This window comes from Ranitomeya imitator, chromosome 1, assembly GCF_032444005.1.
Source record: "Ranitomeya imitator isolate aRanImi1 chromosome 1, aRanImi1.pri, whole genome shotgun sequence".
NCBI classification, from domain to species: domain Eukaryota; kingdom Metazoa; phylum Chordata; class Amphibia; order Anura; family Dendrobatidae; genus Ranitomeya; species Ranitomeya imitator.
In genome coordinates this window covers 904,835,472-904,851,586 of record NC_091282.1, presented here as the reverse complement: position 1 = coordinate 904,851,586, position 16,115 = coordinate 904,835,472, and the positions used below count along the sequence as shown (strand labels likewise).

The following is a 16,115-nucleotide window of genomic DNA, read 5'->3' as shown; positions in this document are numbered from 1 at the left end:
AGTTTATAGAATAAAAGAACAATTTACGTTTTACTCAAAAATATACCTATAAAGAGAAAAATCAGACAAACTGAACATTTTGCAGTGGTCTTTTAATTTTTGCAAGAGCTGTATATTTTTCAACAAACTATGTATTAGTTTATTGCTGTTGTTTAACATGCTGAACAAAGTGACAGATTCACTTTGCTATCCATTTTTTGTAATAATACTGGATATTTGTATATACTAATAGTGTGTGCAATGATTCTTTGAAGGGTTTTTCCAACAAAAGACATGTATCACCTATCCAAAGGATAGGCGATAATAGTCTAATGTCTCTGTGTGGATCCCACAACTTGGACTCCATGACCATGAAAACAATGTCCCACTATGAGGAGTTCCCCTTCTTGATCAAAATGTTTGGCCCCCATAAAATAAAAGGCTATTCTCTCCTCCCATGCCGGCACTGTTTCTGTGGTGTTGGCACTTGTGGTCCCAGGGGTCCCATGCAGTTGTTGTGACATGTGACACCGGCCCTCAATCAGTGCTTGAGTCACTGTCTCCGCCTTCAGACAAATCAAACATGAAGAGGAAGTCCGGGCTGCAGCTGATCTTGGATTTACTCTTCATTTGCCAGGAGGTGGGAACAGTGACGCCGGAGCTGATTGGGTGCCTGCATCATGTGTCACAACAACAGCACGAGATCATTGGGGAGAGCGAGTGCTGACACCACCGGAACGGCGCCAGCATGGGAGGGGAGTATAAGCTTTATTATTTTATCGGGGTCAAGCGAGGAGTATGACAAGAAGTTGTTCATGCGGTGTACAACTTCTTTAATCTTATGTGATATTTTTACTTTGTGCCAAAAAAAAGACATACGTGGTTGCATACTTTAATTTTACATTTTGAGTTTTCCCTGGTAGCAAAATTTACTAGTGATGAGCGAATATACTCGTTACTCGAGATTTCTCGAGCATGCTCGGGTGTCCTCCGAGTATTTTTTAGTGCTCGGAGATTTAGTTTTCATCGCCTCAGCTGAATGATTTACATCTGTTAGCCAGCATAAGTACATGTGGGGGTTGCCTGGTTGCTAGGAAATCCCCACATGTAATCATGCTGGCTCAGAGATGTAAATCATTCAGCTGAGGTGAGGAAAAGTAAATCTCCAAGCCCTAAAAAATGCTCGGAGGTCACCCAAGCATGCTCGGGAAATCTCGAGTACCGTGTATATTCGCTCATCACTAAAATTTACCAGAAAATTCCAGTCACCGTTGCCCAAAATATTTTAATGGACAATTAATAAAAGAAAATAAAAATTCAAGCCGTGATATCATGGCCACTCCTTTTATTGTCATGAAAGACAGTGAAGTTAATACAATGTATTCCACAACATATTTTTGAATGTTATATAATGTATAACTTCATTATATATTGACTGAGCTTTATATACCTATTGACATAAAATATGTTTATTATATTTTAATAATACATTAAACTGAATGAATGTTAGAAACATTTGTAATGGATAATGCAGAGATAATTTGCATAGAAATTTTAGATCACCAAATACAAGTTTTACACAGATGTAATATGCTAATTTTTAAAAATTATGTATTATATCGACCATAGTCCTACTTAGCCAAACTTAGATTATTGTGGAGTTCTACTGTTATCTTAGAAAGTTTACAGTAGAAATTAAGGGAATTCCGGTGTTGCGGCACCTTTACATGCAGACTTATGGCCTTGTAAACCAGGCCTGATGAACATTGATTCTAACATGTAGATTATGTTGGTTTCCTACCTGCCTAAGGAATAAACCAATGAAATAAAAAGGTAGACAGAAAATATAGATGGAAAGTTTTTAACCCCTTTAAGCAATGGTATATATTACCAGTTTCTGTGTATTCCTTTATACAGCTTTCAAATCGGCAGTATTAATACAACGCTGGTACCGTCGCTATGTCGCCCAATTGGAAGTGAGGAGGAGATGCACTTGGAGTATCTTTCAATCAATTGAATATACCGGAGAGCAGGACCAAATTAAGGTAATTTTCTATATTTCAAGAATTTATTTTTGATAAACTTTAAAAAAAACAAAAAACTTTTAACCAGAGAAAATTGGAAAATAACTTTATTACGGTAGCTTTAAGTTGATTTATATTTATTTTCTGATTAGTATTAACATTTACTTCTTAAGTCCTATTAATACTGTGATGACCTAAATTTACAGGTATGATTTATTTACTAGAACTTAATCTTGTTAACAATACGTTTCTGAGCCCGGATTACTGGGGAAGATCCGTAGTTTGATTCAGCCAGTGTTTCATTATTATGACACCTTTCCTCAATTTTACTAGTTAAAATTGGGAAATGAGTCTTATATAATTACAGCAGGAGGCCACTTTGTAATTTTAAGATTGGAGTAATGGGGTAATTGTCACATTAAAGGGACACTGTCACCTGAATTTGGAGGGAACAATCTTCAGCCATGGAGGCGGGGTTTTTGGGTGTTTGATTCACCCTTTCCTTACCCGCTGGCTGCATGCTGGCTGCAATATTGGATTGAAGTTCATTCTCTGTCCTCCGTAGTACATTCTCTGTCCTCCGTAGTACATGCCTGCACAAGGCAATCTTGCCTTGCGCAGGCGTGTACTATGGAGGACAGAGAATGAACTTCAATCCAATATTGCAGCCAGCATGCAGCCAGCGGGTAAGGAAAGGGTGAATCAAACACCCAAAAACCCCGCCTCCATGGCTGAAGATTTTTCCCTCCAAATTCAGGTGACAGTGTCCCTTTAATAAAAGTGATCTCCATAGGGCAAGAAAAACTAATATTGAAGGATAGGCACCTCTGAATACTGTAGAACACTTTATAGACATAGGTTTTTATTAAAATAGCAGACTCCTTCATCTAATCCCAGTCAACCCATTTAATCTTACAAATTTATGATAGTGCTTTACTAATGGGATACTAATCAACCTAAAATATTGTCATCTTGTAATTATTTCATTCACAGAAATCCAACAACCCCAATGCATATTAGGCTAGTTTCACACTAGCGTTTTGAGGAGCTGCGGAGGACTGCGGACTTCCTCCGTGAAGCCCCGCCCTCGGCCGCTAGCCCCACCTACTTCTGCATGCCGCCTGCATATCTATCTTTAACATTAGGTACGCAGGTCATGTGGCTGTATGCGGATGCTTCCGCATGCGTCGTTTTGATGATGCAGAAAAAAAAAATGCTAAAGGCTGCTTTCTACGCTGGTCGCCGCATCGTCAAAACAACGCATGCGGTAGCATCCGCATACAGCGGCACGACCTGCGTACCTAATGTTAAAGATAGGTACGCAGGCCGCATGCAGAAGTAGGCGAAGCTAGCGGTGGAGGTGCAGCCGAGGGCGGGGCTTCATGGAGGAAGTCCGCAGCCCTCCGCAGCTCCTCAAAATGCTAGTGTGAAACTATCCTTAGACTGTCAGCCGAATTGGCTGATATCAACTAGTTTGACCGGGCACTTATTGTATATTGGGGTCCACAACTCTCCCCCTAACTTATGATGTTGGGGCAGATAAGAATTCGGTATGTCTGGTTTCAGGCTGCTCACAATTTTACTCTCTAAGAGATTAGCCACCACCAGACATGTCTGGCAGCGTCTCTCTTATAGAGAACACAGAGTACATAGTAACATTCGGAAGAGCAAGCACTATTGTAAATAGGAAAGTTGGGCAAAAAAGCTGCTGGCCGAACAATCAGCTAAACCATCTTTCGGCCAGCAGCTATCTAAACTGTATGGGGGCTTAAGACCCCTATATACATTAAATCAAATTTGGATGAACCTACTGACTTCAAAAAGGACATGATAACCATATAATGAAATAATATGTCAGAGGACATAAAAATTTGCCAGTTTGTGTTCAAATGCCAATCTCCTAGTTCTACCAGGAGATAAGCTGCTGCCATAGATATGTGAAAGATGCTTACTCTCCTCACCCCCATTGAAAACTCCCAAATGCTCAGTCAAGCAGAGCATTCATGTTTGTATGTTGTGTGATAAGAGACAGTCAACAGCTTCTAAAGGAGTATTTAAAAGAAGTCTCAAGTGTGTGGTCCTTGGTTTAAACAGTCATTCTGTGCTGACTTACTCCTTTTAAGTAAACCCACCACCACTTGTTCTTGCGAATTTTACTTCACCTGATAGTCACATCATCTGCTGTGGAGACATAAGGGTTAGTGGGTGCTCTTATCCACTAGCCTGGCTGTCTTTAGAAAGACCACATGGACCAGGGCTCATCCCACTGAATGCTAATACTCCTTTCCCGTGGTAGGAATACTCAGACTACACAAGGTGATGGTAACACAATGGGGTGATACTTTATTGGTCATTAACAGTAGCGTTTGGCTGCACCACAGAGAGGAGGTACTGGCAAACTTAGGTTGCTGACAAAGTATGTTGAGGTATGTGGCCAGGTGACATGATTGTCCCAACTTGGGTTCTCTAACCATCTCCTTGGGTTCAGTGATAGGCAGTGGAGCAAATCTATATTCCTTCGGTTGGAGCCATGGTGCCTTTTCAGCTGTCCTGTAGAGTCTCTCTGGAAACAGAGGTAGATTCCCATTCTGTAGTATGCAGCTCTTATTCATAGAATTCTTCCACAGGATTGAGGAAAGGTGGGAGGAGATAATCTCATATTGATCAATTGTTCAATTAACCTGCATATTTTGTCCTTCGTGGGTTGTAGAATAATAGACTGCAGGGCTGGTACAATGGGTAATCAACAGGCATTCAACATATCGACAAACATCGATTGTTCAATTAACCTGCGTCTTTGTCCTCTAAAGTTATTTAGAAGAATACATTGTAGAGGCTGATGCAATAGGTAATTATCAGGCCTTCAACAAGTCAACACACAACAAGAGTCAATGTGCAGGCTCATATGAATAATGACTCATATCTCTTGACCTACTGACATAATTGAGAATAAATGCTGTGTCATCGCATATATCAAATTATATTTCTTCTATTGCTTGTTTGTTTGTGCAGCTTTATGATTTTTTCAGCTTCCTAATGGATCACTTTACTCCAAACACCAGCAAGGAAAGTAAGTATCTCTTCAGTTTTCCAAAATATATATGATATACAACAAACTTCAAAAAGTTTCCATTATAGAAAACAATGCAGCATATAAACAAATCCTGAATACAATTTTGACAGTGTAAATTTAGGGCAGTCTAAAGATGGGCAAAGATTAAAACAGTGGCTCATACTAGATAATACATTTGGTGCATCTTCATCTATGATCCATATGGAAATCAATAGTCTGAAAGCATGCAAGTATTGTTATCTATAAAGAAATTAAATGTTAGTGCTGAATTTAAAGAGGTATAAAGCCCCTTTAATGCTTATTACATACTTTACTTGTAATATTTTGTTGGTGCATTTTTGAGAAATCCATCCTTGAAGTTTTTTTTCAAGTCCAGTGGGGCAGGCAGTATACTACCGGTAAAGCTGTGCTGTCTTTGATTTCGCCACTGCCGGCCTCCAATCTTTAATTGACAGATGACTCTTTTCTCAGTGCACAGGAGCTGTCACTGCCCAGGCTTGCAAGCAGGGCCAGAAAGAGGGGTAGGCAGGGTAGGCACCTATATATTGCACTGCTTCCTGCCTTCCTGAGTGGGGCGCACTTGGGGGGGGGGGGAGTGCCATGGCTGAATGTTTGCGGCCACCCAGTATCTTCCTTTGGCCCCAGACATTCAGCTCATTGACAGCCAGCGTACAGGCTCACAAGGGAACAGTGTCAGTCACTAACATCGCTCACCCCTTTGTCCTGCGCCCCGGCCATCGCTGCCTTCCTGCACTCAATCATATTTGTGTCTATTAAATGTGAATGCACTTGATGTCAGAGCTGCACCGCCTGGAACAGGAGCAGAGGAGCTGTAATCAGCTCCCTGCCCTGCCAGTATCTCCAGCAGAACGCTGGCCACTTTCTGCCTGCACCCTGTTGGAGAAAGCGTACGTAGGGGACGTTGGATGTCGATCCAGCATCTACTGCTGTTCCAGAAGCAAGAGGAGGCAGCGACTGCGGTGTACAAGGAGCCGGAATTAGGTGAGTATAAGCCTTTTTATATTTTGCCAATGAATGGAGGACATAAGAGGGTCTGGCTATGGGGGACATATGTGGAGCTTGCTATGGGGGACATATGTAGGGCTGGCTATGTGGGACATAAGTGGGGCTGGCTATGTGGGACATACAGCTCTGGCAAAAAATAAGAGACCACTGCACAGTTTTATAAAATTCATCTTCTCTACATGTCTGACAGCCATTCCATTCCAGTGTCAGATGAATTCCAACCAGATGACACCTCTTTCTACTTAATGTGCTTCTGATTAGGTGATCAGCTGAACCAAATCTTATTTAATGAAGGAAAGTATAAAAAACCCTGCTGCGGTGTTCACAATCCTCTTGCAATAGGACAAGACGGATGACAAAACAAGTCCTAGTAATATCTCAAAAGTTATAGGAATGAAAAAAATAACTTTTAACCATGCCAAAGGAGTTGAAAAGAAAAGTCTTGCGTGAGGAAAAGAAGGGCTCAATTCTGGCTTTACTAGCAGAGGGACACAGTGAGCATCATGTTGCCTAAATCCTTAAAATTTCCAAGACGGCAGTCCATTACAAGAAGGTCAAGCAGCAGACATTGGGGACAAGAAAGCTACAGACCAGCAGAGGGCAAAAACGATTCTCCACTGACCGGGATGACCGTCATCTTATTCGAATGTCACCCAGCAACTGCAGGATGACATCAATTGACCTAGAAAAGGAATGGCAAATGGCAGCTGGAGTGAAGTGAACAGCAAGAAGAGTTCGTAACAGGCTCCTAGAGGCAGGACTCAAGTCATATAAAGCTAGAATAAAGCCTTTCATCAATGAGAAGCAAAGGAGAGCCAGGCTGAAGTTTGCCAAAGACCATAAGGATTGGACCATAGCGAACTGGAGTAAGGTAATCTTCTCTGATGAGTCTAATTTTCAGCTTTGCCCAACACCTGCTCATCTAATGGTTAGACGGGGACCTGGAGAGGCATTCAAGTCACTGTGAAATTTGGTGGAGGATAGGGGATAATCTGGGGATGCTTCAGCAAGGCTGGAATTAGGCAGGTTAATCTTTGCGAAGGTTATACAAGGTTATCCTGGAAAAACAGTTGATTCCTTCTGCTCAGGCAATGTTCCCCAACTCTGAGGACTGGTTTTTACAGCAGGACAATGTGCCATGCCACACAGCTAGGTCAATCAAGGTATGGATGAAGAACCACCACATGAAATCCCTGTCATGGCCAGCCCAATCTCCAGACCTGAACCCCATTGAAAACCTCTGGAATATAATCAAGAGGAAGATGGATAGTCACAAGCCATCAAACAAAGAAGAACTGCTTCAAATTTTGTACCAGGAGTGGCATAAGGTCACCCAAAAGCAGCGTGAAAGACTGGTGGAAAGCATGCCAAGACGCAAGAAAAAGCTGTGATTAAAAATCATGGTTATTCCACAAAATATTGATTTCTGAACTCTTCCAGAGTTAATACATTAGTATTGTTGTTTCTAAATGATTATGAGCTTGTGGTTTGTTTTTTTTGCATTATTTGAGGTCTGCAAGCAATGCATTTTTTTGGTTATTTTAACCATTTCTCATTTTCAGAAAATAAATACAAAATGTATTGCTTGGAACTTCGGAGACATGTTGTCAGTAGTTTACAGAATAAAAGAACAATTTACATATTACTCAAAAATATACCTAAAAAGAGAAAAATCAAACAAACTGTGAAAATTTTGCAGAGGTCTATTAATTTTTCCCAGAGCCGTATATAGGGCTGGCTATGTGGGAAATATGTAGGGCTGGTTATGTGGGACATATGTGGGGCTGCCTATGAGGAACATGTGGGGGCTGCCTTTGGGGGACAGATGTAGGGCTGGCAAAGGAGGACATAGGTAGGTGGCTGTGGGGGGACATATGTGGGGCTGTCTGTGGGGGACATAAGCGGGGTTGGTTATGGGGGATGTATGAAGGGCTGGCTGTGGGGGACATATGAGGGGCTGGCTGTGGAGGAATATAAGTCGGGCTGGTTGCAGGGACATACGAGTGGCTGGCTGGGGGATATCATACTATAACTAGGAGCTGTGGGGGACATTATACTGGCAGCTGTGTGGGACGTTATACGTGCACTGTGGGGCCATCATACTATATCCCCTTTCTGACCTCGGACGGGATAGTACGTCCGAGGTCAGAACCCCCGCTTTGATGCGGGCTCCGGCGGTGAGCCCGCATCAAAGCCGGGACATGTCACCTGTTTTGAACAGCTGACATGTGCCCGCAATAGCGACGGGTGGAATCGCGATCCACCCGCCGTTATTAGCTAGTTAAATGCTGCTGTCCAACGCTGACAGCGGCATTTACCCGGCGCTTCCAGCCATCAGGCCGGAGACCTCTATGGTTACTGATTCCAGCCTGCTGTGAGCGCCACCCTGTGGTCGGCGCTCATAGCAAGCCTGCAATTCAGCTACATAGCAGCGATCTGATGATCGCTGCTATGTAGCTGAGCCAATCGAATTGTGCCAGCTTCTAGCCTGCCATGGAGGCTATTGAAGCATGGCAAAAGTTTAAAAAAAAGTGAAAAAATAAAAAAATGTAAAAGTTTAAATCACCCCCCTTTCGCCTCATTCAAAATAAAACAATAAAAAAAAATAAAATAAAACCTACACTTATTTGATATCGCCACGTTCAGAATCGCCCGATCTATTAATAAAAAAAAGGATTAACCTGATAGCTGAATGGCGTAGTGAGAAAAAAATTTGAAACGCCAGAATTACAATTTTTTGGTCGCCACAACATTGCATTAAAATGCAATAACGAGCAATAAAAAAAAACATATCTGCACCAAAATGGTACCCCTAAAAATGCCAGCTCGGCACGCAAAAAATAAGCTCTCACCTGACCCCAGATCATGAAAAATGGAGACGCTACGAGTAACTGAAAATTGCGCAATTTTTTTTTTATTAGCAAAGTTTGGAATTTTTTGTCACCACTTAGATAAAAAAGAACCTAGGCATGTTTGGTGTCTATGAACTCGTATTGACCTGTAGAATCAAAATGGCAGGTCAGTTTTAGCATTTAGTGAACCTAGCAAAAAAGCCAAACAAAAAACAAGTGTGGCATTGCACATTTTTTGCAATTTCACTGCACTTGGAATTTTTTTCCCGATTTCCAGTACACGACATGGTAAAAACAATGATGTTGTTCAAAAGTAAAACTCGTCCCGCAAAAAATAAGCCCTCACATGGCCATATTGACGGAAAAATAAAAAAGTTATGGCTCTGGGAAGGAGGGGAGCGAAAAACGAACACGGAAAAACAGAAAATCCCAAGGTCATGAAGGGGATAAAGAATATGTGGGGGGCATCATTGTATAGGAGCTGTGGGGAAATCATACTGTATATTGAGGGCATGTGGTGGACATCATAGTGTATATTGAGATGTTGTGGATATCACACTGTATGGATGGCTGTGGTCACCATCATACCGTGTAGGAGAACAGGGTGAGGGGGATACAGTTTGGAGAGAACAAGATGGTGGGCAGCATTAGGAGACATGAAAAGGGGCAAAGAATGGATATGGAAACGGGCAGCGTGAAATGGGGGCACAGTATGGAGAGATTAGCATGGCGGGGGACAGTGTGGAGATATAGAGTGTGTAAGGGAAAACTAGAGAGGGGACCGCCATGGTTCATAAGGATGGTGGTTATAGCTAATAATGGCAGACAGTGTGGTGGTTATAGTTCATTAAGGTGAACAATGTGGAGGCCATATACCGTTGGAGGCTTATTTAGTGCATAGCATGGACAAATGTTTTTTTATTCAGAGGGCATTTTAATAACACTGTTATTTTTAGAGGGCACCTTGTTGGGATGTGTTGCAGAAAACTGGAGAACAGGGAAGTCTGCAGAGAAGAGCTGTGGACGTGAAATGTCATTATGGCGTCAGGACAAGATGGAGACAAAAAGAAAGAAAAGGCTTAATCATAGAAGAGGTCACCTATAGGGAGCCTGGATGTAAATGTTTACTTGTTGATACTGACTAATTCTCATCATGTTGTGGTTCATGTATGGTCTGCAGTCTTGTAATGACTGATCATAATAACTCCCAGTATGTCCTTAACAATGGTAAGGAAATGCTGGGTGTTGTTGGTTCATGAGATACAAACAGCCTTAACTAGTCAGTTTTACATCACATTGTCATAGACCTAATGCAAAAAAAAGGAAGAATTATATGGGTAGAAAGGCAAAATGAGCAATCGTAAGCACAAAGTGCTATATAATAAGATGACTGCAATATATTGAGAGAAGAAAAATTTGGACAGGAGGAGGAGGGAGGGCATCTTTAAAATCAATCATAGGTATCCGTATCCCTTCATCTGTTTACCTTCCATTAGGGTATCTGCCAAATGATAGACACTTTAATTGAAACCATACAGACCCACTACCTATTGAGCCTCACGCCTAAAATATATAACTTTTTTTACTTTTCCTGGTATTATTTGGTAAAAAAAAAGGGCGGGGGATACTTTAGGGGTCCTTTTATCTTAGTCTCTGACACATTCCTTTACTTGGGTGCTGAGGGTTCACCGGTATGGGAGGGGCGCCATTAGTTTAATCTGCCTAGGGCATCAAAATATCGTGTCCTGGCCTTGCTTGCATGCATCAGAAAAGGTGGCACATGCGCAGTGAGCGTCTACTGATGTGGTGAGATCAATGGACCTGCTCCTGCAACATAATTAGGAGTAAACTGCTTGCGCGCTGATGCTTCTGAAAAAAAACAACCCTGGCAAAGATGGCACATGCCATTGGCTCATTATGATATTGCGGGAGCTCGTCCATTGATCTCACCACATAATTAGGAGCTTTCTGCGTATGTGCCTCCCCTTCTGATTAAACAAACCCAGGCAATAACATAGCCTTCGTAGGGAAGACATGTAACCGATAGAAGAGTGACCTGTCAATGAAAGACCGGATGTTGACAGTGGGTGGTGAAAAGGAAGAGAGCGTAACAGAGCTCATAGTGTGGTAACTATCCCACTGTACTTGAGAATTTTAACTTCAAGGATGAATTTCTCAAAAATGCCCCTACTAAATAATATAATCAAGGTATGAATGTAATGCATGTAAAAGTTTGGGCACCCCTGCTAAAAAATTACTGTTATTGTGAACAGTTAAGCTAGTTGAAGATGAAATGATCTCTAAAATGCCTAAAGTGAAACATGACATATTTCCTTTGTATTTTATGCAAAAAAAGAACATATTGTATTTTTTTACATTTACATTCTAAATTCATTACAAAAAATATATATATAATTTTTTAACATTTTACAAATTACAAAAAGAAAAATTGTCCAATGCAAAACTTTGGTACCTTTGGAGATTTGTGTGCTCAGATATTGTTGACCAAGGTTTCAGAACTTAATTAGACTTTTTGGGTTATGGCTTGTTCACTATCATCGTTGGGAAAGGCCAGGTGATGCAAATTTCACATGTTTATAAAAACCCAGCCTCCTATAACTTTGTGCCAAAAACCTGCAGCCATGGGTTCTTCTAATCAGCTGCTTAGCCCTCTGGAAATGAAAATGGTGAAGGCTCACAAAGCAGGGGAAGGCTATAAGAAGATTGCAAAGCATTTTCACGTTGCATTTTCCTTAGTTCGAAATGTAATTAAGAAATGACAGTTAGCAGGAACAGTGACGGTGAAGATGAGGTCTGGAAGACAAGCAAAATTTTAGTGAGAGCTGCTTGTAGAATTGCTAGAGAGGCAAATCAAAACCCCACATTTTACTACAAAAGATCTCCAGAAAGATTTAGCAGACTCTAGAGTTGTGATCTACTGTTCAGAGACACATGCACAGATATGACCTTCATTTTTTGCCATCCATTGAGCATGGGGATGGATTAATGGATTAATTATGGTTTGGGGTTGTGTTGCAGCAAATGGCACTGGGAACATTTCACGGGTAAATGGTAGAAAGGATTCAATGAAATTCAACAAATTCTTGATGCAAACATAACACCATCTGTAAAAAAAAGCTGAAGTTGAAAAGAGGATGGCTTCTACAAATGGATAATGATCTTAAGCACACGGCAAAATCTACAATAGACTACCGCAAGCTGAAGGTTTTACAATGGCCCTCACAATTCCCTGATCTGAACATCATTGAAAATCTGTTACTAGACTTCAAAATAGCAGTGCATGCAAGACGACCCAGGAATCTCTCAGAACGGGAAGAATTTTCCATGGAAGAATGGATGAAAATTCCTCAAACAACGACTCTTGGCTGGCTGCAAAAAGCGTTTACAAGCTGTCATACTTTCAAAAGGTGGTGCTAATAAGTACTAACCATGCAGGGTACCCAACGTTTTGCATCAGCCCTTTTTTTAATTTTTAAAATGTAAAAGATGAGAAAAAAATGTATTTCCTAAAGTACAAAGGAAATGTGTCATCTTTAACTTCAGGCCTTTTAGAGATCATTTCATCTTCAACTTGCTTAATTGTTCACAAAGAGAGAAAGAATATCAAAAATAAAATCCAGAAATTCACATTGTATAAATTATATAAATTTATTTGCATTTTGCAGTGAGAAATATGTATTTGATTCCCTACCAACCATTAAGAGTTCTGGCTCCTACAGACCAGTTAGATGCTTCTAATCAACTTGTTACCTGCATTAAAGATAGTTGTCCTACATAGTCACCTTTATAAAAGACTCCTGTCCAAAGACTCAATTAATCAGTCAGATTCTAACCTCTGCAACAAGGGCAAGACCCAAGAGCTTTATAAGGAAGTCAGGGACAAGATCATAGACCTGCACAAAACTGGAATGGGCTACAAAACCATAAGTAAGACATAGTAACATAGTAACATAGTTAGTAAGGCCGAAAAAAGACATTTGTCCATCCAGTTCAGCCTATATTCCATCATAATAAATAAATACCCAGATCTACGTCCTTCTACAGAACCTAATAATTGTATGATACAATATTGTTCTGCTCCAGGAAGACATCCAGGCCTCTCTTGAACCCCTCGACTGAGTTCGCCATCACCACCTCCTCAGGCAAGCAATTCCAGATTCTCACTGCCCTAACAGTAAAGAATCCTCTTCTATGTTGGTGGAAAAACCTTCTCTCCTCCAGACGCAAAGAATGCCCCCTTGTGCCCGTCACCTTCCTTGGTATAAACAGATCCTCAGCGAGATATTTGTATTGTCCCCTTATATACTTATACATGGTTATTAGATCGCCCCTCAGTCGTCTTTTTTCTAGACTAAATAATCCTAATTTCGCTAATCTATCTGGGTAAAAGTGGCAGATAAACGTCAGAGCCGGCCTTAAAGGCCACGGAGTCTCCAGGCAGCAGCATATGAAAAAATATGTCAATTTCCTACATCCATGAATGTAGATGTCTGCAGACTGAGCCACCCCCCTGGTGACCACCAGTAGATCCATTCATGGTGGCATCTGCCCACTAGCACCCATTACTCTACTGCTCAGAACAGCGATCTCCAGTTGCTTTTTTTTTTTTTTTAACATATCTTGGGGAATGCTGGGAATTGTAGTTCTATAGTGTGGGCTGTTCTATGGGCAGACCTATTCGCGCCAGCTGGGCCGGCACCGTCAGTATATTCCAATAACTCATTCTTGCCAGGAAAGTGTCTCTCCTCCCCTCCCCCCCTTAATGGGCATCACCAAGAATCCAGAGACCCTGGAGTACTAACAGACCCTCAAAAAATGCTGCACTGGGTGCCATTTGAGGCTATGTGCACACGTTGCGGATTTTGCTGCGGATGCGCAGCAGTTTTCCATGCAGTGTACAGTAACATGTAAACGTATGGAAAACAAAATCCACAGTGCACATGCTGCGGAAAATACCGCGCGGAAACGCTGCGTTGTTTTTTCCGCAATATGTCAATTCTTTGTGCGGATTCCACAGTGATTTACACCTGCTCCTCAATATAAATCCGCAGTGCGGTTTACCTGCGGATTTACCAAAAACGGTGCGGAAAAATCTGCACACCATCCTGCAACATGTGCACTTAGCCTTATACAGCTATACACAGCGACAACATGGGCACAACACGCAATTCCAATCACCATCCATACACAACCCAGCTATGCCCCCTCCCAGATGACGCTGCCACCCCCAGTGCCAGACGCCACGTCTGTCTAGTAAATGTTCAGCGGCTGCCATCCATACGCTCACCCACCTCGCCCGCATCCATGGTGGCCTAGAGGTCGTGCCAGTCTAGCTCATCCCTCCACTACATAAAATGCCGGTCACTGTCTTCTCCGATTTAGATCACATATTTTTTAAGATTTCCCTTATAAAGCACCCCACCCCAATCCCCCAAAAAATCAGCGGTGATGCTTCATCTGCTGTAACACCACCACATCAGCTTCAAGATAAGCACCCCTACACATCACACCAGGGAAACCACATCACCCCTCCAGCTCCGCAGCCTTCACCCCATGGCACCCCTACACATCCCCCCCTCCAGCTCCACAGCCTTCACCCCATGGCACCCCTACCCATCACCCCATGGCACCCCTACACATCACCCCTCCAGCTCCGCAGCCTTCACCCCGTGGCACCCCTACACATCCCCCCTCCAGCTCCACAGCCTTCACCCCATGGCACCCCTACACATCACCCCTCCGGCTCCGCAGCCTTCACCCCATGGCACCCCTACACATCCCCCCTCCAGCTCCGCAGCCTTCACCCCGTGGCACCCCTACACATCCCCCCTCCAGCTCCGCAGCCTTCACCCCATGGCACCCCTACACATCCCCCCTCCGGCTCCGCAGCCTTCACCCCATGGCACCCCTACACATCACCCCTCCAGCTCCGCAGCCTTCACCCCATGGCACCCCTACACATCCCCCCTCCAGCTCCGCAGCCTTCACCCCGTGGCACCCCTACACATCCCCCCTCCAGCTCCGCAGCCTTCACCCCATGGCACCCCTACACATCCCCCCTCCGGCTCCGCAGCCTTCACCCCATGGCACCCCTACACATCACCCCTCCAGCTCCGCAGCCTTCACCCCATGGCACCCCTACACATCCCCCCTCCAGCCTTCACCCCATGGCACCCCTACACATCACCCCTCCAGCTCCGCAGCCTTAACCCCATAGCACCCCTACACATCACCCCTCCAGCTCCGCAGCCTTCACCCCATGGCACCCCTACACATCCCCCCTCCGGCCTTCACCCCATGGCACCCCTACACATCACCCCTCCGGCTCCGCAGCCTTCACCCCGTGGCACCCCTACACATCACCCCTCCAGCTCCGCAGCCTTCACCCCATGGCACCCCTACACATCCCCCCTCCGGCCTTCAACCCGTGGCACCCCTACACATCACCCCTCCAGCTCCGCAGCCTTCACCCCATGGCACCCCTACACATCACCCCTCCGGCTCCGCAGCCTTCACCCCGTGGCACCCCTACACATCACCCCTCCGGCTCCGCAGCCTTCACCCCGTGGCACCCCTACACATCACCTCTCCGGCTCCGCAGCCTTCACCCCGTGGCACCCCTACACATCACCTCTCCGGCTCCGCAGCCTTCACCCCATGGCACCCCTACACATCACCCCTCCGGCTCCGCAGCCTTCACCACATGGCACCCCTACACATCCCCCCTCCGGCTCCGCAGCCTTCACCCCATGGCACCCCTACACATCACCCCTCCGGCTCCGCAGCCTTCACCCCATGGCACCCCTACACATCACCCCTCCAGCTCCGCAGCCTTCACCCCATGGCACCCCTACACATCACCCCTCCGGCTCCGCAGCCTTCACCCCATGGCACCCCTACACATCACCTCTCCGGCTCCGCAGCCTTCACCCCGTGGCACCCCTACACATCACCTCTCCGGCTCCGCAGCCTTCACCCCGTGGCACCCCTACACATCACCTCTCCGGCTCCGCAGCCTTCACCCCATGGCACCCCTACACATCACCCCTCCAGCTCCGCAGCCTTCACCCCATGGCACCCCTACACATCCCACCAGGGGAACCACCCTCCATGTCCCACCCTCAGCCCCAGGGGCACTCC

General features: G+C 44.2%; 1 protein-coding gene across 1 annotated transcript in view; it reads left to right on the top strand.

Moving 5' to 3' along the window:
- The window catches only part of PPEF2 (protein phosphatase with EF-hand domain 2), a 139,076-nt gene that overhangs the window by 43,837 nt on the left and 79,124 nt on the right, over positions 1 to 16,115 (top strand). Inside the window, exons 4-5 of the mRNA XM_069743398.1 lie at positions 1,897 to 2,024; positions 5,016 to 5,073. Of these exons, the coding sequence (XP_069599499.1) occupies positions 1,897 to 2,024; positions 5,016 to 5,073 (186 nt within the window). The remainder of the gene's footprint in view (positions 1 to 1,896; positions 2,025 to 5,015; positions 5,074 to 16,115) is intronic.